Here is a 25,735-nt window from a genome sequence, read left to right on the forward strand (position 1 = left end):
TTTCTATCTGCCCCTAACTAGCATGGCCACCCACAAACACCCTCTTATCATTGGGTTCTGGAGGCAAGTGGGGCAGGCTCTGAGTGTACTATGGATTTCTCTGAGCCCTGCTGAGATCTGGGAAGCTGGAAAACATGGTGAGTATGAGAGAGAGAGAGTGAGGACAGAGTAGTTTAGGGTGACTCAGAGGAGCACAATGGAATCCAGTGTAGTGGAAAGAAGACCAGCCCAGGTTCCAAGAGACCTGAATTTCAGGGTTTGTTTTGTCATTAGCTGGAATATTTGCAGGACTTTAAGGTGTACAAAGTGTTCTACATACATTTTCTCATTTGAGCCTCATCATAACTCTGAAGTAGTTTTGCCCTTGTTTTATAGATGAGGGTTGGTAAGTGTGAGTTAGAGAGCTAGTAAGGGGGGGGGAGCCAAGATGGCAGAGTAGAAGGACAGACCTACTTGAGCTATCCTCCCAAAGTCCTTAAAAATACTTGTAAAAAATTACTCTAAACAAACCACAAAATAGACAGCTAGTAAGTGTCTGAGGGGAGCTTTTGAGGCCAAGTCTCTCTCAACTCCAAGCTCAGCACTTCTTTAAACACTGCTCACTAATTAGCTGTGTGACCTTGGGAAATTTACCCAAAGTCATATGGGTTTCAGTTGCCCCAAATGGGGGAGTCAGACTGGATGATGGCATTCTAGGATATGAACAAGGTAAGAAGGTCAATTCAAGTGTAGATTTGTACAGGACAGTTTGGCTTTTTGTCCCCTACCATAGGAAAGGTGGGCAGCAGCACTGGATTCTATAGCATTTCCAGTGTGCCACATCTTCTGTAAATCCTCTCATCCTTCCTTGACCCACCCACAGCATTTTGTTTTGAACCTTTCTAATGGACTTTTCATATAATATTGTGTATTAGTAACCTCTGTTTGTCCCTCTTCTGCCTCCTGAACTGTAAGCTCTCTGAAGGCAGGGGATATGCCTTATCTATACTCTGTATTTTCCCTTAATACCTAACTTGGTATGATATGTTGATATGATATTGCATGTAGAAATGTTTGTATGGATGGATGGATGGGTGCATAGATTGATTGATGAAGAGATAGTTGGACTGATGGATGGGTGCATAGATATCTAGGGCAACAGCTAATCCTGCCTCCTTCTATACAGGAGGACCTAGCCATGCCTCTCATTGAAGAAGAGATTGATGGTCTTTCTGGACTCCTGTTTCCCTTCTATGATGCTGACACACACATGCTATATTTGGCAGGAAAGGTAATATCTATTGAGAGCCACAATAGGTGAGGTCTACTTAATCTTCTGAGGGGACTGAAGGCCACATTGCTGCTATTAAGCAAGGACCTCCCCATGAGTGCAGACCCTCCCCTAGCAATGAATTTTGTCTTCAGTATTTTAGCTACCACACTGGCACCCATCTCCTTTTAAAGCATTGATCCCTAACCACTCCCACCTCCACCTTCATTCTTTGACAAACTCATTCACTTTAAGCTATTTCTCAAGGGAGAGGAGCTGTATTTGAAAGAGGACCTGCTCAGGAGGGCAATGTTTAAAGGAATCTTCCAGAAGGAGCAAAATTCAGATGTCAGAGAAAGATTTAAGGAAGTATTTCTAGTATAGGTAGCTCCTCAGTCACACCTCAGTTAGCCTTCTCACCTGGAGAGAGCCATAGTTACTGCAAAGGAAGTCATATTCCAAGAAGTAGGGTTTCAGGCATTTTGATAAACTAGTAAACAGCAGAGACTTAGGAGCAAAAGGGCCTTCCCAGGGTTATTCATGCCACACCTCATAGGTGAACTCTCATTATCCCTATGTATAATATTTCCAAATGTTTCTGTCTAAGCTGCAGCCCCCAACCTGACTTCTAGGTGATGAACGAGGGAGAGTATTTGCCTTTCCCCAGCACTAGGGCTGTTTGTCTATACTTTGAAGTATCCTGAGCTCACTCAGAGTTATAGGTAGATCAACTTACCTGGATCCTTCTCTTCCCCCAAGGGAGTAGAACCAGGGGTGGGCTGAGACCAGCTCAAACCTGTTCAAAAAAGCTGATTGTTAAATTTTAAGTGAGAGCATGTATAATCCAGAGGTTCCTAAAGTGGGTGACACTGCCCCCTGCAGGGCACTGGACTGATTGGAGTGGGGGGAGGTAGTAGCAGCTTTGGGTGGAATTGGGGGAGGGGCATTAAATAAAAATAAGGGGACAGTGGAAGCATAAGGAAAGAAGAGCAGAAAATTTTGAAAAACGATTTGTACGTTTCATCTGTTGTGTAACAAAGTTAAAGTCATGATGATTACATTATTTTCCAAATAAACACACAAAATGCAAGTTATAAGTGATCAGTAGTCAAGTCTGCTGATAGATCTCAACAAGCAACTATTGGCAGGCAAGCATGTCATATATTGACAGAAATATGTACGTATAATGACTTGCTTGCAATATGATATTATACAGTTATATGAAGCAATATTGCATCCTCAAAATGTCAAAGCAGGAAAAACCTCACAAATTTACAATAAATTATTAAATTTAAGATGCGTCATTTTTGAAGAAATTATATTTCTTTGAATTATATTTTTATATTTTATTTTATATATATATAAAATTATATTTTTTGAAATGACATAAATTTTAAAAAACCATTACAAGGTTAAAGAAAGTAGATTTGCAGGGGGGCAGTGAGTAATTTTTTTAAGGTGATGGTAGACCAGATAAGTTTGGAAACATCTGATTTATACCTTGGAAATTGACAAACTCTAAAAACCAAACAATCAAACAAAAAGAAAAGAGAGCCTGATTTGTTCTTTTGATGATAGTCTAGACTTAAGACAGGGAAAGAAAAAATAATGCAGGTTAAACTTATAGTATGCTATATGTAATTTTTTTTTTTTGGTCTGGGGATCCAGTTGTTGAACATTTAGCAGCATACCACTTCCTAGAACCCAGAATAAAACAGATCCTGGAAGAAGGTAGTTGCTGAACATAGGCATTAATTTAATTCCAGCTATAATTACATGGTAGGACTGTGAGACAGGGAAGATTGGGGCCCTTTCTCTTCATTATAATTTACAAAGGATTAAGGGAGACTTTGCATCATTAAGGTTGGGAGGCAGGGCAAGACTTCCCGGCCTTGGTATTTGGACAAAGCAAGACGTTCTGATTGGTGGTTCTCTGTTAGTACATCTAGGCTTCATCTTTAGCAAACCAAAGGGGAATTGGTTCCTTCTTTGAGAGACAGAGGAGAAGGATTTAGGATTTGAACACATGTGCTCTGGCTCCAGATGTCAGAAGGGCGTGGCTTCATTTAAGTTCTTTCAATGCAAGACCCTACGTTAGGTACTGAGGGAGAATAGTACATGAACCCTTCCCTCAGAGACTTTCCAATTCAGTTGGAGAAATGACACCTACAAACTCAAATCCTGTATGATTCAAATAAAAACAGTTATAGAATTATTATAAGGCATGGCATATTTAGTTGCCAAGTGAGTGGTACAGACCTGTTCAAACCACTTGGCCTGAGGAGAAGGGCATGTCCCTCTTATCCCCTGGGTGATCTCCAGGTCTGCAGGGCTCAGCAGCAAGTGAAGGTGAAGGAGCAGAGGCAGGGTTTCCCTGGCTGGGCTACCTTAGGGCAGGGGATGTTCAGGATGTCCTGAGCCCCACTGACTTGTCCTTAAGGAGGCTATCAGATTATTAACAATTTGTAGGTACCTTCATCAGAGCAGGCTTTTCCTGTTCTTTGGGAGTTAAGCTATGGGTGAGCATCTATGAACTCAGGTGTTCTCATCGTTTGTTCTTCCCCACAAACAGCCAATGGGGAGAATCCCTGCTTCCTCAAGGAATTTGCTCCTCCATCCTTGAGGTTTGTAAGAGTCTCTGATATTGTTCTGCTCCCTTTCCCTCTTTTTACCCGCATCACCATCCTCATATTCTACCCCCCATTCCTCAACCAAATCCTGATCTCCAAAAAGGATTTAAAACTCACTCTCACTGAGACAGCTTGAGGGTTACTCTGTCCATAGGATCATGAAGTTAGAATTGAAAAAGACTGTTTATTCCAGTTCTCTCATTTTCCTTTTAAACTGGGACCCAGAGAGTGGACCCAATGACTTAACCCAAGGTCATACAGGTAGCAAATACGAGAATTAAGATTTGAACCTGGGCCACTGATTCCAAGTCCTATGCTTTCTTGACTCATGCTGTCTGGGGATACAATGGGGGTACTTTTGTCAGGGAACAAAATCTTAAACTAAGAGGATAAAGTCCTAAGGATTGATTCGGAGTCTTGGGGGGGTGTAATATTTTGCTAAATTTCAGTAGGACTTCCCAGTGCCTCAGAAATCACTTAAATGTATTCACCTAAACCTGGGCCTAATCTGAGGGTGAGGGAGTGGGGGGGATCCAGTTCTAGCTATTAGCAAAGTAGGAGACGTCTTTGAGTTCCCCAAATTCAATTTGTTCTATAAATTCCCGGCAGCCAGTGGTTTAGAATGACCTAGAATGACCCCTGCCTCACATTTTTCATCCCAGCATCTTCAGGTTTTTTGGGGGGGGAACGGAAATTTCAAATCTTCCTCTAACTCATCTGATGTGAACATGGAGCCTGTTCTCCTTATTCCTCCCCCTCTCCACCCCTCATTCTTGTTCTTACTTTGCAGGGGGACGGGAACATCAGATACTACGAGATTGGGTCAGAGAAGCCATATCTGAGTTACCTCATGGAGTTTCGCTCCCCAGCCCCACAGAAAGGTCTGGGTAAGGGCTTCCAGAGTGGATCCTAGCCCCTTCTCAAGGCCACACAAAACAAACAGCCAAAGATGGAACCAATCCAAGGGTACCTCATTAGGCAACACTCTCATTGCTCTGTCCATTCAGAGAGATGGGCACTGGACCTGTGATTTCATTGGGAGAGGGGCTGTCCAGCGGAGGAAACCACTTCTACCAATGTAGGCTAGCACCTTCTTCTCCACAACTTAGCATTTTATAGAGCTGCTTAGGACACTTGAGAGGTTTAAGGTTTTTGTCCAAGGCCACATAACTGCTATTTTTCAGGCATGGGACTTAAACTTAGTCCTTCTTAGCCCTAGGGTTGACTTTCTCTACAGGAGAGGGTGTCAGGGAGAGGGGGAAGTTGGGAAATCCTTCCAAAGTTATTATTTAAGCAAATTAATCAAACAATATACACCATGTAGCATTATAGGATTTAGAACTGGTAGAGATCCTTCAGTTTTATTCGCTAATTTTACATTGGAGGAAACCAAAGTCCACAGGGGAATTGACCTGCCCAAGGTCATACAAGTCACAAGTCCCAGGGATGAGATGCAAACCCAGGGCCTCAGAGGCCAACTCCAGTGTTCATCTCATTACCATTCACTGGGAGAATGGCATTGCCACATTAAGCCAGCTCAGCCGAGGCTTGGTCTTGTTTTGGCCCTGGCTGATTTATTGTTTCCACAATTGAGCCTTTTGTATCAAGAACATATTTACAGGACCAGCAGACTCTCCCCTGGGAGTTGGTTTGCCTTTCACTTAATAGTGTTAGAATTCCATGAATTTTGCTACCCAAACCTTTTGTTGGGTAGCCCAAGCACATGGACAATATCTAGGACCTTCTCTGTGTATGTCTCCTCTCTTTCTCCCTAGCCCCTCTGCTTCTCTTTTTTCTCTCTCCCCCCTCCCTTTTTATAAGTATTCCTCTTCTCTCTTTATCACTCCCCTCAGTGTTACATACAGAAACACACACACCACAACAATAGCTAGCTAGTTAGCATTTATATAGAGCCTAATATGTAGAGAAGGCACCATGTTAAATACTTTGCAAATATGTCATTTGATCCTCAAAATACTCCTGGGACTAGGTCCTATTATGATTCTCATTTTACAGTTGAGAAAACTGAGGCCGATAGAGGTTAAGTGATTTGCCCAAGGTCACACAGCTAGTATCAACTCAGGTCTTCCTAACTCCAGGTCAGGTCTTATATATGGTGGACCTTCAGAGAGTAATGGAAAAAATTCGTGGACTTGTTTTAAGATAAAAGGACCTCTACAATGTGACTTTTCCACTTCTTTTTTCTGTTCATAGAGCACAGGGGATAGCCCTTCAAGTCTGTAGATCTTTGGAGAAGTTCATCCATCCATCCATCCATCCATCCATCCATCCATCCATCCATCCATCCATCCAACATTAATTAAGTGCTTTCTATGTGCAAGGCACAGGAGAAAATAACGGTTTAAGTAAGACATTGTCCTGACTCTTAAGAAGCTTACAATCTAGTAAAGAGCTTACTTTGAGAAGGTGAGAGCCACTCTAGCTTTGCTACAAACTGGCTGTGTGACTGGGACTAAGTTCATTAGCCTCTCTGCATCTCAGTTTCCTCATCTGTTAAATTAGGGTTTTGGACTAAATAATCCCTAAAGGTCCTCTCAGCAGTAAAATTCTATGACAATCAGACCAGCTTGAAGAGGTGGATAATGAAAGAATTTCTGGTGGCTTCTGACTTATAAATGAATTCTTGTCATGTGATAGCCTAAAGCCGGAGAAGCATCTAAACACTGCTTCCTGCGCTCCTGCTGAACTTAGGTCACCATCTCAAGAACTTGAAACAGAATTCTCCTCTCCCCTTCACTTCCCCCACTCCCTTTTCCCGGACTCAGGGGGTGCGGAGGGAGATGTGGATGCTTGAGATCCCTTTGGACATGAATGCTTATTCTCCCTTTCCACAGGGGTGATGCCTAAGCATGGCCTGGATGTGTCGGCTTGTGAAGTGTTCCGGTTCTACAAGCTAGTGACCCTGAAGGGTTTGATTGAGCCCATCTCCATGATCGTGCCCCGGAGGGTGAGTAGAGTTTCTGGCATGGGAAAGAGGGGCCACAGAGACTCTCCTAACACCTCAGGCACAGAGGTCATCTGTCAGTCAACAAGTCACAACTTGAAGGCCTACTATGTTAAATATGTTAAACAGCCATTTATTAAATATTACACTGATATTGAAGAAGGAAAATACACAGTCCCTGAGTTGAAAGGGCTTATAATCAAGGGAGTGGGTGAAGAGGAGTCTGGCAGGTACGTATGAATTCCCTGGGACTTGGAGAATGACTCTCTCAAGATCCAACAGCCCTCTGCATTATGGGAATTTATTGGTGAAGCAACAAGTCTTTATTGAGTATCCACCTACTCTGTGCTCCTCTTTGCTACCTTTGTGGGGGATACCGTAGTGTAAGCCACGCTCTCTGCCCTCAAGAAACTTATAGTTTAGAGGCAGAACTGAAAAAAAACAACCCAAACCAAACCAAAACAAAAGAAACCTTCAGTGTCTCCCCGCTGTCTGTAAGATAAAATACCAATTCTTTAGTCTAATTTTTAAGGCATTCTACATGATGGTTCTGACCCAAGAATTAAGCAGTCCTATTTTTTATTCTATTTTATATTTTGTATTTTATTATTCCTCTTGGCTATGTTCTAGCCAAACAAACAGTGTTATGAATTATTCCCTCCCTTCAACACTTGCATCAGCAGCTCTGCCCCTAAATTCCTGGATACACTCTCTCTTTATACCTTCCTCTTAGAATTTTTGTCTTTCCAAGTTCAAATCTCAGCTCCCCTAGGAAGCCTTCCCTTATCCCTTCACTTACCAGTGCTTTCTCCCTGAGTTTTTCTTGTCCTATATTTGTGTAGAGTGTTGGGTTTCCTCCATCCCAAATAGAAGGTGAGCTACTTGAGGCAGAGACCATTAGCTACATCTTTGTGTCACTGTTACCTAGCAGGCAATTAAGGAATATTTCTCTAATTGAATTGAATTGGGAACAGAATCTAATAGAAGGCAGAACAGAAATGCATAAGAAGAAAGAAAAGAGAGAGAGAGAGAGAGAGAGAGAGAGAGAGTAAGAGAGAGAGAGAGAGAGAGAGAGAGAGAGAGAGAGAGAGAGAGAGAGAGAGAGAGAGAAAGGAAGGAAGAGAAAGAAAAAAAAGAAAGGAGGAAGGAAGAAATTTACATGACAATTTTGTTGTATATTTGAAAGGGATAGCAAGTTGTACATAATAGTGCAATCATCTTTTTTATTATACTGTGTTATGGAAATGCTTGTTTTATTCCATAAATTTAAAATAAAATTTAATAAAGATTAAAAAACAGGCATAAGAAATAGGGCACAGATGAAATTGGAAAAAAAAAGATATAACTTTGGCCAGGGATTCATTCATTCAACAAAAATTTATTATATACCAACTATGTGATAGGCACTGTGCTAGGTGCTGGGGATAGAAATAAAAAAGTGAGATAGTTCCTGCCCTTAGGAGTCTTCTGTTCTACTGGAATTCAGATAGGTGGGACGGGTAAGATTGGAGACTATATACCAGAAATAAACACAGAGGCAGGAATTGCTATGATGTCTTTGGGAGATGTGGAAGAAACACACACATGCACGCACACACAGACACACACACATTAGGAAGGCAGGAGCAACTTCTCGATTCCTTTCCTTTAAGAGTTGTACTTCTCCACTTCACTATTTTTTAGCTCAGAGAACACTCAGTGGTGGCTCAGGACTTGATCTCTAAGATGGGAGAGCTTTGGCTGACATGGGTAAAGACTTGGCTCTGACAGGAGGCAAACTCTTTTTGATCATTACAAGCTTGTTGGACATGAGAGCTGATGGGAACCTTCAAGACCTTCACCAACACTGTTGAGCTCTAGCTATGTACAGGGCCCTATGGTAGGCACAGTGGGGTTACAAAGGTAGAGGGGCCCCAGTCTCTACCATCAAGGAGCTAACAGTCTACATGAAGAGGCAAAACATATATATACACATACATATATATGTTATATACACACATATACATGCATAGAAGTAGAAATAATAATGCAAGGTAGTATATGATGTATCACATGTACATGTTGTGCCCTCAGTTAAACCATAAGCACCTCAAAGGCAGAACCTATTTCTTTTTTCAGTCTTTGTAGTCCCAGAACCAAGCACAGTGATGGGCCCAAAGAAAATGCTTAATTATTGCTTGTTGATTGATTGGAAGAAATGAGAAGTACAGACACTATGTGCTTTAGATATAAAGAGGAAAGAGAGATCACTGTGGGCAGTGGTGATCCGAGGTGGCTCCATAGAAGACACAGGATGTGAACAGAGTCCTCCCTGAAGAATGGTTGACAGTGAGACTCCAGACTGGCTGGAATGTAGCATTCCCCTAAGCAAACTTCTGCTCCCCACCTGTCCCCCCTGAGAAAACTGAGGCTCACAATAACTTGTCCAAGGTCACACGACTAATAAGTATCTAAGGCAGAATTTGCTGGCCTTTCTGTTCTCTCTCATCTGTAGTCAGAATCTTACCAGGAAGACATTTATCCCATGACCCCAGGAACGGAGCCAGCTCTGACCCCTGATGAATGGCTGGGAGGCATCAATCGAGGTAAGACTCTAAAAGGATGGTTTTGAGATGGCCTCTGGCTGGCCAGCTCTCTGCTGGGGATTACAGCTCCTCCCTGAACCCCAGAAATGGGGCTACCAGAACTTTTATACCTTAGTTTTCTTTTCTAAGACCAAGGCAACTAAGTCATAGCTGGAAGGTCTCCCATCTCCAAGCAAACTCATATTAGCCAAATATGGTATGATTTCAGGGGCCCCATGCTTCCTACCACCCCTTATAACCACTCTGTTGCTGATCATAACTTTGCCCTGTGTATTTCCAATAGGCTATATTTTAATGCAAATTAAAATATTGTTGTGAGAAATTCACACTGCTTCCTTTTTCCCCCTTGAGAGAATTGTAGAATAAAATAATAAAATCTTAGTGTTTAAAGGAATTTTAGAAGATCACCTGGTCCAGGGGTTCTTAACCTTTGAGTGTGTCATGGACCTCTTCAGCAATCTAATGAAGCTCTATCTCAGGATAATATTTTTAAATAATTTAAGAAAATGCTAAATTTCAGTTAGTAGTTAATGAAAAGAAAGATGAATTTTGTTCCCATTCAAGTTCTCAGGCCACTTGAAATCTTTCCATGGCATCTTTGGACTCCTAATTAAGAACCCCTGATCTAGTCTACCCCACTATTCTCATTTTACAGGGGAGGAAACCAAAACCCAAAGAGCAGACTGGAATTCAGGTCTCCCAATTTCTATGCCAGTGTTCTTGTAACTACTTCACTTCAGAGCCATAACTAGCAATTTTTGCAACCAGGACAAGTGACACAAGAGTGGGACCAGGGCTGGCTAGGAAGGAGCTCACCTGGAGTATGGCTGCCAAAGGGAGGAAATTTGGGGGTACCATGAGGCCTGTGCTGAAAGATTGCAAGTTCCCTCAGTGCCTTCTAAATTGTGGCACCCTAAGTCAAAGTCCCACCTATCCCATCCTAGTTATGGCTACAATCACACCGAACTCATCAAATCTAAGGCACAGGTCTATGCAGGTTGCTTTGCTGCTTAAGAAACTTCATCATCCATGTAGGACTAGAGATTTAGAGGTAAGAGGGGACTTGTTCATCAAGTCTAACACCCCTCATTGTACAGATGAGAAAATTGAGGCACATAATAAGTTGTCCAAAGTCACACAACTAATAAGTATCTCAGGTAGAATTTTTCACCAAGTTCAAACTAATTTTCCACCTTTTTTCATATTATTCCCTTTCACATACTCTACATACTAGCCAAACTTTACATCTCAAACTTTACAGCCCTCCCCACTGCTTCTAGGCCTCTCATAAATCTCATCTTCCTTCAAGATTCAGGTCCAATGTCACCTTTTCCACGAAGCCTTCTCTGATACTTCACAGGTAGCTATGATCTCCCCCTCCTCTTCTTGTCTTATACTGACTCTCCCTCCCCCTGTGCCCCCAAGAAGAACTTAAGCTCCTCAAAGGCAATCTTTATTTCAAAAGTACAAAAATGATGTGTGATATACTTGGATGAGAACCCATGTTACCTGACTACCTGTCATGCCTACCCTCCTTCTACCACACCACCTTCCTTCCTGCTTATTGGCTGTCAGCAAAACCAGGACTCAGAAGTATGCTGTTACCACTTCTTGACTTAAGCAATATGGAAAATACCATATATCTGATGAAATTTAATTCAGCAATTATTTATTAAGCATTTATCATGTGCAAAGCACATGCTGGGTGCTAGGGACACAGAGATCTGGTACGTGGACCTTACTTTCAAAGAACTTGTAGTTTAATAGACATATATTACACAGATAACAATTAAATGAGACAGAAAGATAAATATCAAAGCCAAGGCCAGGTAAAGTGCTATGAGAAATCAGAGGAAGGAGAGATCCCTGGAGATGAAGGGAGAGGGGATGCCATTGTTGTCTTTGGTCATTTCGATCATGTCTGATAGTTCATGACCCCATTTGGAGTTTTCTTGGGAAATGTACTGAAGGGTTTTGCCATTTCCTTTTCTAGCTCATTTTACAGAGGACAAAACTGAGGCAAACAGGGTTAAATGACTTGCCCAGGGTCACACAGATAGTACATGTCTGAGGCCAGATTTGAACTCAGGAAGATGCCTGGTAGAAGATACAATAATTGAGTCTTAAATAGAGTGATTTCCCCAGACTGGAATGAAGGATGAAGGATCTTTTTCAGGTGTGAGGTCCAGTTTGAGCAAACTCTTCTTATGGGAGAGGACAGATTGAGAATAATAGATGGAGAATGATTGAGTATAGTTGGAAAGTAGAACATGTGAGGGGAGAGGGAGTGGTAAGTGATAAGTTTGGAAGAATCTATTGGAGCCAGATTGTGGAGGGTCTTGCATGCCAAGTCATGAGTTTGTACTTTATTCAGGAGATGATGGAGGTTTTTGAGTAGGCCAGTAGATTAGGAAGGTTTCTCAAGCTGTGGTGCAAAAGGTAGCATAGAGAAAACAGGCTGGAGAAACGAAGACCAGTTAGTAGACTCTTAGAATAAATTACATGAAAGAAGGTAGGGACCTGAGCTAAAGCAGTTGCTTTAGGAGCAAAGAAGACATGCAACAGATACACAGATAGACTCTAATGAACCTGACAACTGACTACATATGGGGAGGGGTGAGGGATAAGAAAAAATTGAAGAGGTATCTAGGTGGTACAGTGGAGAGAGTGCTGAATTCACAGCCTGCTAACACCCTCAGCTCCTTTTTAGTCAGGGAGACCTGAGTTCAAATCCAACCTCAGATACTTACTAGCTATGTGACCCTGGGCAAATCACCAAAGTAACCTCTATTTGCAGCAGTTTCCTCATCTGTAGAATGTGAATTATATTTAGCACCTCTCTTCCAGGGTGATTATGAGGATCAAATGAGATAACATTTATCAAGTGCTTTTCAAACCTTAAAGAGATATATAAATGCTAACTAGCTAACTGGAGGATGGTGGTGCTATCAACTATAACAGCAAAAGAAAAATGAGAGGAAGGGACAGGTTTTGGAAAGAGGAAGATGAGTTCAGTTTTGCACATGTTAGGGTGAGCTGTAGGAATACCCAGCAGGCAGCTGGGAATATAGAAGTAGAGCTCTGGGGAAAGTTGGGGGAAGAAAGATGTGGGTGTCATCTGCATAGCAGGCACCATTGGAGTCATGTGAATGCATGAGATTGTCAAGGGGGATAGTGTAGAAAGAGGAGAAAGGGGCCAAAGGCAGAACCTTGGGCAATACATATACAAACTATTCCAACACAAAGACTGTGAAATTTTAATTTTTAGTAGCTTAACACTGCACTGCACTGCACCCCAAATAACAAAAATATGGTGGGCCAGAATCTTAGAATCCTGTGACTAAAGGAGATCTCTGGAGTCATCTAGCTTGTCCTACTTTCAGGTAGGAATAAACTTACCCAGCTAGAGGAGAAAAAGCTTCCTCCCTGAGTCACTTTATGTCAACTATAAGGACCGTGACTATCTGGCATCTTTTCTTTATAGCTCCCCTGCTGTAAAGGGATGTGTGTAGATATCCCTGACATGTTTGTGGGGAAGAGCTGCTTTTAAAGCCTTGAGATCTCTGAGAAAGGAGGGGAGGAAGCTGTGATAACAAGAGCATGCTGGTATAATGGAAGGAGGTCTAGATTTGGAGATGGAAGAACTAGGACCACATCCTGCTTCTGACTCCACACCTTCACGGGCTTCTGGGTTTGACGGAAGTGAGACCAGAAAGGACAAATTCACAAAACAAATCTCTAAATGTTAAGAGTTGGAAAAGACCTCATCCACTACCTAGGCCATCCCAGATCTAATAAAGGATCAATGTTATTGCAACATACACAACAACTTGTCATCAAAGCTCTGCCTGAAGACATCCAATGAGGGTTAATCCACCACCTCCTAAACCAGTACATTCTTCTTTGGGATAACTTGAAACGTTAAGAAATTTCACCTTACATCAAGCCCAACTTTTTCTTTTGGCAACCATAACCCATTGCTTCTAGATCTTTCTTCTGTGGCCATATCCCTCTTCCATATCAGAAGCTCACACATGTGAGCTCTCCTTCAAGCATTGATCATGACCTCTCAAAGACTTCTCTTCTCCAAGTTGAACATCTCCAGTTCTTTCAGCTGAACCTTATATAGCATAGGGAATTTGTTCTGTGAAGTTTGGATGGAAAGACTATTGACTAATGAATTCACAGACTGCTAAGATCTTCAGATCTTTTTAAGGCAAACTTCATTCTAGCTATGTATCTACATGAAATTGATATTTTGAACCCAAATGTAAACCTTTACATTTATCCTTATTAAATTTTATCTTATTAGATTTAGCCCAATATTCTAACTTGTCAAGATCTTTTTTAGATCCTGACTCAGTCACTTTTCTTTTAAATTGAAATCTCCCACACAAATGATGTCTTAAGTGGCATGAAGCTTTTAAGTTTTGTTTATGGAAGGAGGAAGGTGAGGCTTCTTTAGCAATAGCATTAATACTTTCTATTTTCTTGGCACTTAAAAAATTTTTTTTTTCTTCTTTCACATTTGTTTCATTCTCACAAAAATCCTGCAAAGTGGACACAGGACAGTAAGTTACTCCAGTCCTAAGGTTCAAGAAACCAATCTTAAGGCAGCTGGTGACACAATGGATAGAACACTGGACCTAGAGTAAGGAAGACTTGAGTTTAAATCTGACCTCAAACACTTTCTAGCTGTGTGACCCTGGTCAAGTCACTTTACCTCCGTTTCCTCAACTATAAAATGAGAATCATAATTCCTACCTTGCAGGCTTGTCATGAGGATCAAATGAGATAATATTTATTAAAACTCCGAGCACAGTGACTGGGGAGACAACATGCTAACAGCTGTGTGTGTACATACATATACACATGTATATATCTATATATACACACAGATTTATACAGGGTAAAATGGGTGGGATAGGAAAAACTTTTTGCAAAAGATGGGAGTTGAACTGAGTCTCATAGGTATCTAGTAGGCACTGTATAAATGCTTATCCTTTTCTCCTTTCTCAAGAGACAGAAACACAGTTTCATACCTCTTCAATCTAACTACAGGGTTTATCGATGACATACCAAGCCACCAATGATATATACATACAAAAAGAATCCAAGGGCACATGTGCTAGTCAGTTCCACTGGCCATGTTGCTTCTCAGCTGTCTGGTTTCTGATAAGCTAAGTTAATAAAAGTTCAAGGAAACTGACTGAGCTCAGAACTGCAGACCAAGTGTGAGTGGTCACAGCAGTTAGGGGCAGTGCTGTCTTATTTTCAAGGGGTCAAGAGAAGCCTTTTTTAAATACACCCTTCTAAGAACATACTAATTATGAGTAAACGAAAGAAGGCTCTTCCCAGGTATCCAAAGGTTTGTTAGTAGAGAGCTGCCGGAAAGGGAGATTCCACAGAGACATAAATATATTAAGCTCCTTTACTAAAATGGAAATGAAACTAAACCTCATTAAATGTCTTATTGTTACAAATGAACACAAGGTAGACTTGAATTAAGTTTTCACACAAAACACTTCAAAATTTATTAAAAATAAGAATGCTAGGAGGAAAAGGGAGTTCCTAGAATTCTTTTGATGTCAAGGGCTAGCTATCCTTCTGGATTCATTAATCATTGTGTGTGTGTGTGTGTGTGTGTGTGTGTGTGTGTGTGTGTGTGTGTGTGTGTGTGTGTGTGTGTGTGTGTGTCTCCACTCCAGGAGGAGGAGAAGAAGTGCAGTTTGGCTATCCTTCATCAGGCATGTATGATTGTTATTTATGGATGAGGAAATTGAGAATAGGGGAAATGCAGTAACTGGTCTACACACAGCTACACTGTGACAGAACCAGGACCAGAACACTCATTTCCAAACTCATATTCCAGGGCTCTTACCCCACCCTACCGTACTAAAATAAGTTAAAAAATGGGGAGTAAAGGACAGGGAGGAGACATTGCCCAAGAAAATATAATGGAGTTGTCATGACAACTCACTAACCCGGTTGGTCCTGTCATGAGCCCCACTGACAGCCTCTTGCCTCCCCCAGATCCAGTACTAATGTCTTTAAAAGAAGGCTATAAGAAATCTCCCAAGGTGGTGTTTAAAGCCCCAATCAAAGAAAAGAAGAGCGTTGTGGTCAACGGAATAGATTTATTAGAAAATGTCCCACCCAGGACAGAAAACGAGGTAAGGAACATAAGTTATTACATCCATGGGCCCTCAAAGAGGGAGACCTTTAAATTTCAATTCTGTGTTCCAGGGCTTCAAATCAGCTTCCCTCTCAGTCATCTTTCTTTTTGTGACAAACTCCATAAGCAGCCTGCTGTTCGCTTCCACTGCTGCTCTGACCCTCGTAAATACCATCTGGAGAAGGGAGGGGGGAAGGGTTTTCTCCCCCATCGGAAACCTTAAATTTACTTTTGCTAAGAATTGTGTTTCCTGTCATGGATTCAGTTTCAAGCCATGATTGTTGCTTGCTGTTACTGGAGTTATAAATCACTGTCTTTACCTGCCAGGATGTTTAGGTGGTGATGGCAACTGACAATTCATTCTTATGATTTTTCTTGAGGGTGGGATTTGAGGGGGACAAGCATAGGATGTTTCAAATGTGTTCTTTGTGCCTGAGGTAACATGGCTTAGTAGATAGAGGGCTGGGCTTGAGTTCAGGAAGGCCTGTTTGGAATCTTACTTCAGACATTTACTAGCTGAGTGATCCTGGGTAAGTCTTGTTCAGCCTCAGTTTCCTCATATGGGGATAGAAATAGTACCTACCTTTACAGGGTTGTTATGAAAATCAAATAAGAGATAATAAGTAGGATGCTTTGTAAAACTTAAAATTCTATATACAAGAGAGCTACTGTTCTTAATTATTATTAAAAAACTTTATGAACTTTTAATTGTCATATGATCCTAAGCCCCACTCATATAACCACAGACACACTTTCTCAAATCCTCCTAAACGGTTCTCCTTATAACCTTGTAGTTCTGTAAAGAAACCTCAAAAATACTGTTGAAAACACTTCACTTACCCAAGAGTCACTTAACTGGCCACCTCACCTGAATAGAACTTGGGAAGGAGTTTTCAAAATATTGACTTCCAAGCAACCCAGATTGAGTGCCCTAATACTGGCATTTGTTTCCATAATATATTAAGGCTTATAAGGTGTTTCATACACATTATGCATACAACTCTCAGGAAGAGGAAGTAGGATTGTTGTTATTCAGTTATGTCCAACTCTTCATGGTCATGTGTGGGATTTTCTTGGCAAAGATGCTCCAGTGAATTAAGGCAAACAGAGGTTAAGTGACTTGCCCAGGGTCACACAGCTGGTGAATATCTGTGGTTGATTTGAATTCAGTTTTTCCTCCAGACCGAGCACTCTATACTTCACCACCTAGCTACCTCTGTGAGCAGTATTGTCACTCCCAATACAAAGATGAAGGTGACATTTAAACAGGTTAATTGACTTGCCTAAGGTCTCATGACTCATTGCTGGTCTTGGGTTTCCAAATCCAATGTTTTCCACCATTCTGTACTATACTATACTATACTATACTGTACTATACTGTACTATACTATACTGTACTATACTGTACTATACTGTACTATACTGTACTATACTATACTATACTATACTATACTATACTATACTATACTATACTATACTATACTATACTATACTATACTATACTATACTATGCTATACTATACTAGCTCTCTAAAGTTCCTGTCCTTTGCCCATAGGGCTCAGTGCCATTGGTTGATTTTATCCATAATTCTATCACCCTTGGTTATCTGGTTTCCCAGCCCATAACAAATTACAGAGGTTAGGGGAAAATGCTAAAGGCCAGAACACTGAGTAGGAGAGAGATAGTTACAAAAATAAAATACCAGAACTAGAAAAGTAGAGCAATCTGGGGCCATTTAGTGAAGGGGAAAACAGCCTCAGACACTTCAGTGGCCCCAAGGGCATCCCTGTATTACATAGCATTGATGTCTATGACGGTGATTCTGAATCATACAGAAAAGGTTGAATCATATTTACTGTGGTGTCTTGAAAGGCAGAGGAATACATTATACACTTTGGAAAGATTTCCATCCCAAATGGCTAAAGTGAAACGAATAGAGCTTTGGCTTTTAAAGGGATATGCGTCAGTCATCTGGAAAATTCACTTACATAGGGCAGCGCATTTCCCTGATGATGCCAGATAGATGAGACACTGCTGCATTCAGCCAGAATAGGGCCAAGGCTCATATTTGCTCAGAAACGCAGTGACCAGGCCTGCCATCTCCTAATTTAATAAAATCTTCCAGTTTACAAGAGAAAATGGCCACCAGCACTTGGAGCAGTGGGAGGTGAAAAGCTGATTCACTGAGACTCTCGGGTGGTGAAAGGGGTGTGTGTGTGTGTGTGTACGCAGATCTCTGGGGGAAGGTGAGATCTGAAAGCCTCGGGGCTGGGGGTGGTGAAGCCTTAGGAACGACAGCACTCTCCCAGCACTCATCCTCTCTTTATTCTCTTTCACTCCATCTGTTTGTCCCTCCCTCTCAGCTCCTCCGAATGTTCTTCCGACAGCAGGACGAGATTCGGCGACTGAAAGAGGAACTCTCCCAGAAAGACATCCGCATTCGGCAGCTGCAGCTGGAACTCAAAAACTTACGGAACCACCCCAAGAACAATTAGCTCCCCGAAGGCTCGTTTTCTAAATAAACTCTCTGTTTATATTTGCTCTTTAATTTTCCTCCCATTCACTCTCTGCCCTACCCATCCCCCACCGCAGCCCCACCCCCACCCCCAGAACAAGTCAGTGCTTGAGCAGTCTGCCAATGGGCTGAGCTCACCGATAACTGGAATTGTGCGCTTTGGCCCCTGTATCTCACACTAAGAGAAAAAAAGGCCACGGATGACCCTGTCGGCCTGACGTGTACTGCTGTAACTGACAACTACTGTCCTGGACAGGGCCGGCTCTGGACTTGGGCCCCGATGGTGTTCTGGGAGGAACCAGCGGGCAGCGAGTCTTCTCATGGATCCCAAGAGGATAGAGCTCAGCGAGAGGGGCTACTTAAAGCTGGCCGGAAGACGAGCCGAAGAAGCTGGGGAAGCCATGAAATGAAGCGGCCGGCTTGATGGCGGTTAACTTTTCCCATGCAGAGGGCGGCAGCGGGGAACACACAGCTCCCAGGAGCTGAAGCTCAAAGCCACTTGCTTATAGATGCCATCAAATAAGGGCTTAAGTCGCTGACATTAATTGCAATGCTCCCTTTTCTGCTCTTCTTCCACTTCCCTCCGCTCTTCTTTCAAAGCAGCCCCTGTAAACCTCAGTTCTTAACTTGGAAGAGCCAGGTTTCCTTTTATTTCTTTCCCACCAAAAACAACCTCTGTGTCTTTAAAACCAAACCAAACACCTAGTAAAATAATCACCATCCCTTGTATTTGCATAGCGCTTTATACTTTTCAAAGCACTTAAACATAAATGATTTCATTTGACCTTCACAATACTCCTGTGTGGTAGAGAAGGCAGTATTATTCCCATTTTACAAATGGGAAAACCAAGGCATGAAGTCAAATGACTCACCGAAAGCCACCAGAGAGTGGCAGAGCATAGACTTGAAGTCAGGTCTCCGGTCTCCTCATGCAGGGTTCTTCTCATGATATCATGATACCATTTTCAGTGGGACTTCTATCATGTCCAAGTCACTCTGGGAAATTTTAATATGAGGGAAATCCTTCTACACCCTCAACACAAATCGTGCCAATTGTATTATACGGAACTCGACTGAGCCTTTTCAAGCAGTGAGGCACTTCTCTTCTTCCCTGGGTTAGTCCTGGTCTCCTCCCTAGGACTGGGGTTGAGAAGTTGCCTTCTTCCTCTGGGAAGCATGAGACTAAGAAGACCAGAGCTTGAGTCCCTAGGGAAGACAGAACAAGGATTCTTTTCTTTCTTGCCTCTCTCTGCCCTCCTTTCTCCTCCCCTTGCATTTCTCCCTTCTCCCTCTCTCTGTTCCTCCCTTCCTCCCCCATCTCTGTCTCCTTCTCTCTCCACCCCACCCTCTTTCCTCCTTTCTCTCTCCCTCTCCCTTCTGTCTTTTCTCTCTCTTGCTCTCTCTCTGTCTCTCTCTCTCCTCCTCTGTCTCTTTCTCCTTCCCTCTCTCTTCCCCTTCTCCCCCTCTCTACCTTTCCTTCCCTCCCTCCCTCTCTCTTCCTCTCTCTCTCCCCACCTCCCTCCCTCTTTTTTCCTTACTCTCTCCCCCTCTCACCCAGATATACTAGCCAAGTGCTATTCCACTCTGGTTCTTCTGCACACATCTCTTTTTCCCTGTGGGCACAACTACAGATATCTGGGCCAAACACATCTGTTTATGTTTGTGAAGACTAGATGGCAAGGCCAGGCAAGCTATAAAGCCCAACAGCTGGCTTTATCGATGTTAACTTTTCCACTGCTATGTGCCACAGCCAAGTAGCTAGACAAACCCACCTCATGGGAGCTGGGCCCCCATCAGCCGCTGGCTACTGCGGGCTTCTACCACATTCCCTTGCTTTCTCCCATGACTACATAGGGCCTTTTATATGACTATCTAGCACTAGCTGGATGAAAGTATTTCTCTGTCCACTCACACCTTTTGCTTTCTCTCTCCCATTTCCTTACTTGAACTGTGTTGTCTCCTGTGATTATTTATGCCGCCACATGAGGATAGTATTGAAATAAAATGTTTTCAAGATACCCAAAATGGACTTGGTAGTTTCCTTTAGCCTCTGGTTGTTTTAATTGTTTCTGTAATGGCGGTATTTTGGCTAGTGGCCCTATGGCCATAGCCACTGCCTTTCCCAGGGAACAATACACATCTATTCATCTTGTACCCTAACTTCATTCTTTCTTTCTTTAGCTTTTCATTCTTTCATTTATTCATTCTCATATTCATTCATCCAAAAACATTCATTGTCTACTATGGGCGCTGTGGTAGCAAAAAGTAGAGTAAGGCCTAGCTGCTGTACTCAGTGAGCTTACGGTCTCTCTAGTTGGGCAGACAAGGCTAATACATGAATAGATAAATATAACACCACATAAAATTGAATGTTAAATTTGAATCTGTGGTGGTCAGGAATAACTTGATGGAAGAAATAGGACTTACACTGGCCCTTAAAGAGTGGATTTGGATTGGAAGAGAAGAGAAGGGTGAACATTCAAGGAAGAAGCAGAGCTTAGAAGGATTTAGGGAAGGGACCACAGAGATCTTGTCCAAACCTCATTTCTCAGATTGGACCAGAGAGCTGAATCAGCTTGTACAGGTTCACACACCAAAATGATCCCATGTGACTCTTGATAAGTATGCTGCTTGGAGTCCAAGAAAGATATGTTTAGAAGAATCAGTGCTTTAGGATTGGTTGTCGAATTCCCTAAGCCTAGAAGGCACCTAGAGAGGTTATCATACCTACAACCCCTCACCTCACAACAAGGATCAGAGTTAACAAGTATATATTAAGTGCATACTATGTGCCAAGGATTGTGCCAAAGAAAGGCAAAAAATTGTCCCTGCCCTCAAAGAGCTCATGGTCAAATGGGGGAGACTGAAGACTTAAAAGAATCTCCTAGGTCTTAGAGTTGGACCGACACTTAAAGACCACATAACCCTTAATTATATAAGTGAATTAATAGTCCTAGAAGGATTAAGTGATTCTCTCAAGATAATGAGTGGAAGAGCCAAGAATGAACTCAGGTCCTATGACCCCAAATCCAGTATTCTTCCCACCATATCACTGGAATATTGAACCACTATTAGATGGTCCCCTGGAATCAATCCTGTCCAGCTCTCTGTGATGCCCCAAGTCCCTGTTCATAATCACATGCCTAATATACAGAATTCTTGTGGCCAGAGCTTCAAAACCTGGGAGGAAAGTGGTTTATAGCTAAGGCTCCCAGGCCTGACTGAAAACAAAATCTCAAATTATTATGTCAAACACTGGCAGTTTAGGTTTAAGCAGAGAATTAGAACCTGGGAAGCTGGGAGCATGGGCACCAGTGGAAGTCAATGGACTAGCTCTGAGATAATCTAGGTTGAGAACAGGCTAATCATAAGGCTGAGCTCCTCAGATATAAGTATTAAAAAATTAAAGGTGAGGCTAAAAGAGAATTCTTAAAACTTTTGGAAATAGGGCTATCTTGGGGGTGTAGCAGGATAGAATGCTAGACTTAGAGTTAGGAAGGCCTGAATTCAACTCCTACCTCAGATACTTACTAGCAGTGTGTCCTAAGCAAATCACTTAACCTCTCTCAACCTCAGTTTCCTCATCTGTAAAATGGGGGTGATGATAATAACCAACCTCAGAGGGTTGTTATGAGGATCAAATGAGATCACAAATGTAAAGTGCTTTGCAATTCTTGAAACAATATATTAAAGCTACTAGCTATAAGAAAGTACCACATAATCCTGGTTCTCAGCACCTTCTCTAGACACGGTTATCTAGATGGCTTATGTGTTAGCCTACCTGAAGCACAACAGATGAACAAGATGACCAGCTTGTACCCTCTTAATTTCTTTGTTTACAGCCAACCCAGAAATACTCACTTTCAATCAGCTGAGACAATGAAGATACAAAGACAGAAGTAATCTAGTCAGGGAGGTACATTCTATCAGGGAAGGCAACATATGCCTATAGAAGTATATACAAAATACAAAATAGATACAAGATGATTTGGAGGGGAGAGGGTATTGGGGAGTCAGGAAAGGCTGAGTCTTAAAGGAAACAACAGATTCTAATAGGTAGAGGTATAGGGCAGCTAGGTGGCACAGTAGATAGAGCACTAGCTCTGGAGTCAGGAAGACTCATGTTCCCGAGATCAAATCTGATTTCTGATACTAGCTATGTGACCCTGGGCAAGTCATTTAACCCCATTTGCCTCAGTTTCCTCACCAATGGAGAAGGAAATGACAAACCACTATCTTTGCCAAGAAAACCCCAAATGGGGATAGGAAAAGTCAGACACAATTGAACAACAACAAAGAAGCAGAGCTGGGGGGGAAGGGGATGTTTGCGTACATTCCATAGGGAGTAGCCTAGGCTGGGGAATGAAATGCTATGTATGCAGAACGGTAAGAATGTCCGACTGACTAGACTGTAGCATGTATGATGGGGAATAATATGGCATAAAGCTCTAGAGTATAGCTTGAGGTCGGACTATGAAGGGCTTTGCACGATGAACAGAGATGATACATGCTCCTGGAGGAGGAAGGGAAACTTTAGAGTTTATTGAGTAAGGAACTGACATGGTCAGACCTGTGCTCTAAGAAAATCCTCACGGCAGCTATGTGGGGGTTGGATTGGACTGAGATGACATACCTCTGCCTCTTTGCTTCCATCTGAAATGCCTTTTGTACTCTTCCTTATCCATCAAGTGCTAAAGCACCAGCTGGAGATATATCTTACTCCATGCAACCTTCTCTGACCGCCCCTAGGTCACATCTGTCTTTGCTCTCCCTGACCATCCTGGTCATTTACTGTCCCGCTAACTCGGCACTTAGGACAGATAGTCTTATAATTGTTGGTGCATGTACCATCTCCCCCTAATTATGGCCAGGGACTGTTCCATAGGCTTCTGTGCATAAGATCATAGCTACAGATCTCTCAGAAGTCATCTAATACAAGCTCTTCATTTCACACATGGGGAAACTGAAGCCAAGAGACAGGGAGTGACTTGCCCAAAGTCACACAGTAAGTAGCAGAGCTGAGATCTGAACTTAGGACTTCTAATTCCAAATCCGGTGTGGCATTCTTTCCAGCAGAGACTCGATGACCATTTATGTGTCAGGCAGGTTATAGAAAAGTCTTATTGTTCACGTGGGACTAGGTAGGTTCTGAAGTCCCTTCCGACTCTGAAATGCTGCTATTCTGCATTCATGCCTTCCTTGGAGCCAGCAACTCCTACTAGGTGATGTACAGACACCTCAGCACTCTGAGTGGCCTTCCCTTTTCTAAGCTACCCAAGCACTTACTGTAGCTTCATATCTGGACCCGATAAAATCCTTGTGGACTCCAGTCTTATATAAACTCTTTAATTTCCCTTACTTTAGGAAACTGAATTGTATTAATGGAAAAAAACAGGTAACTACCAGCTCCCTTTGCAGCTGTGCTGCTGACCTGGCAGAGGCCCTGCCAGCTGCCTCCCCTCAGGGCTGCTCAGGGCAGCATGGGAAGCAAAGGCAGCAACGACTGCAGGCCCAGAAAAGCTCCCAGGAAACAGACCTCATTTTGGCAAACTTGCCCAGCCCTGGGGAATCGCAGGCTGGCAACAGAAAGGAACTTTCTCATCCCAAAGTTCCTGCTGCAGTGAACCTGGAGGTTTGCAGGAGCAGGTTATGCCTGTGGATCTATGTGCTCTTCTTGGAAACAGCTCATCATGAATCTCTTCCCTTTTTGTGACCTCAAGCCTGGAGATTTACAGCTGATGTCCCTACAGGATCATAAGCTCCTGAAGTCTGGGGACCGCATTGTTTTTCCTTCTTTATCTCCCTAACATCTCTATTGAACATAACAAGTGCCTAATAAATGGTCATTTAATTGAAATTAGCTTTATTTATACATAGGGTAGGTAATAACCCCTAGGATAATAATCAGATGGCCCCCAAGAAGCTCTGTCTCCAAATCTCCCCCCCCCCCCCATCCTTACCCAAAAGACAAACCAATGATCACTTATTCTTTTGGGTTCGGTATTTTCCTCTTCCTGTTTTAAAATATCAATTCTGCTAGGAGAGGGAAGGAGATGAGCACTTATTAAATACCTACTATGTGCTTGGTACTTTGCTAAATCCTATACAAATATTATCTATTTGTTCCCTAGAATAACCCTTGAGGGTAGGTGCTATTAGTATCCCTGTTTTACAATTAGTAACTGAGACAGACAACAACAGTTAAATGACTTGCCCTGGGTCATGTAGCTAGCAAGTGTCTGTGACCAGATTTGAACTCAAGTCTTGCTGACTCTAGGTCCAATGCTCTAGTTATCATACCACCAGCTGCCTCTAAGAAAGAGCTCAGTAAGTTCCCCACATATCAAAGTTAAGGGGATTATTAGCACATCCATAAAATCCAGAGAATCTCAGAGTTCAAAAGGCCGTCAAAAGTCACCCAGTCCAAGCTGAATAGGGAACTCCTCTATAGTATTCCAAGACATGGTCATGCATCCTTTGCTGGAATTCCTACAGTGATGAGAAACTCACTATCTTTCAAAGCAGCCTAAATCAAAGTTTAATTGTGTATTACTCTCATTGTTGGGAAGTGTCTTTTTACCTCATGATAAAGTTTGCCTGCCTATAAGTTGTACCCATAAGTCTCAGTTTTACCCTCTGAAGAACAAATCTTCTCCTTCTTTTGCATGACTTCCCTTCCAATACTTAAAGGTGCCTACTTACATACTATGAGCCTAAACCTAAAATAGTACAATGACAAGAGCAGAGATGAAAGTCGGGTGTTCTAACCCCAGCTCGGCCCCTCATAGGCAAGTCACTTGACCTCACCAGCCCTCAGTTTTCCTCATCTGTATTATGGGATTTTAAATTCTTACTAGTCACTTGGGGTGGGAGACCCAGTAGGAGAGAAAAGGCAGAAAAAGGAAGCCAAGTTACTGAAGAGCAACTTCCCAGATTTCATAATTCATATCTTTCAGTCAAGGATTTCAAGGCAAGGATTGGCTCTGGATATGAAATGTTTACTTGGAACTTGAATCTGACCAGCAGGTGGCAGATGCTACAACAGAATTTGGACTATCCTCCCCAGCCCATTTTTGATTGGGGCATCCCAGGAAAGCTCCCAATTCCTCCTAAAAACAATACTGACGATAATGACAGTGATATGGTGACTTTGGCAGAGACGCTGCCTGTCTCTTAACCAAACAAGACCCTAAATGAACCAGGGTCAGAAACACTATAGTGGGTGGGCCAAGAATCGAGGAGGTAGGTGAGATGAACTTTCCCTCAGGTTGTCAGAGAGCACACAGTATAGCAACAAACAGATCCTTTAACTCTGCTGCATTGGAGGAACTGGGTCAGAGATGGTATAGCAGAAGTGTGGAAGTAAAGAAGCAGAGGAAAGGTATGGAGGAAAGAAAAGAGAAGAGAAGACTAGAGGGAAAAAAAGAAAATGATGCAAGGACCAATCACAGACTGTCCCATCCATCAAAGTCCAACAACTCTTATCACCTCCAGAAGATTTTTGGTGAGAAAGTCAAACAACACAACAACAGCAAAACAGCACATGTTACCAGCCATTAGGGACAAAAGTCTTTTAATTTTTAATCATGATGTCAACAGAAGGTAAAAAACCCCA

The 25,735-nt window shown here is 42.4% G+C and overlaps 1 protein-coding gene across 4 annotated transcripts in view; it reads left to right on the forward strand.

The window, feature by feature from the left end:
- Nucleotides 1–20,145, forward strand: part of CORO2B (coronin 2B) — a 223,014-nt gene extending 202,869 nt beyond the window's left edge. For all 4 annotated transcript variants that reach the window (XM_072615125.1, XM_072615145.1, XM_072615118.1 and 1 more), the window contains exons 7-12: nucleotides 1,166–1,270; nucleotides 4,670–4,766; nucleotides 6,735–6,847; nucleotides 9,339–9,429; nucleotides 15,463–15,602; nucleotides 17,969–20,145. In XM_072615125.1, the coding sequence (XP_072471226.1) occupies nucleotides 1,166–1,270; nucleotides 4,670–4,766; nucleotides 6,735–6,847; nucleotides 9,339–9,429; nucleotides 15,463–15,602; nucleotides 17,969–18,100 (678 nt within the window). In that variant the 3' untranslated portion in view covers nucleotides 18,101–20,145. The remainder of the gene's footprint in view (nucleotides 1–1,165; nucleotides 1,271–4,669; nucleotides 4,767–6,734; nucleotides 6,848–9,338; nucleotides 9,430–15,462; nucleotides 15,603–17,968) is intronic.
- The last annotated feature ends 5,590 nt before the right edge of the window (nucleotides 20,146–25,735 follow it).

This window comes from Notamacropus eugenii, chromosome 1 (assembly GCF_028372415.1).
Source record: "Notamacropus eugenii isolate mMacEug1 chromosome 1, mMacEug1.pri_v2, whole genome shotgun sequence".
Classification (NCBI taxonomy): domain Eukaryota; kingdom Metazoa; phylum Chordata; class Mammalia; order Diprotodontia; family Macropodidae; genus Notamacropus; species Notamacropus eugenii.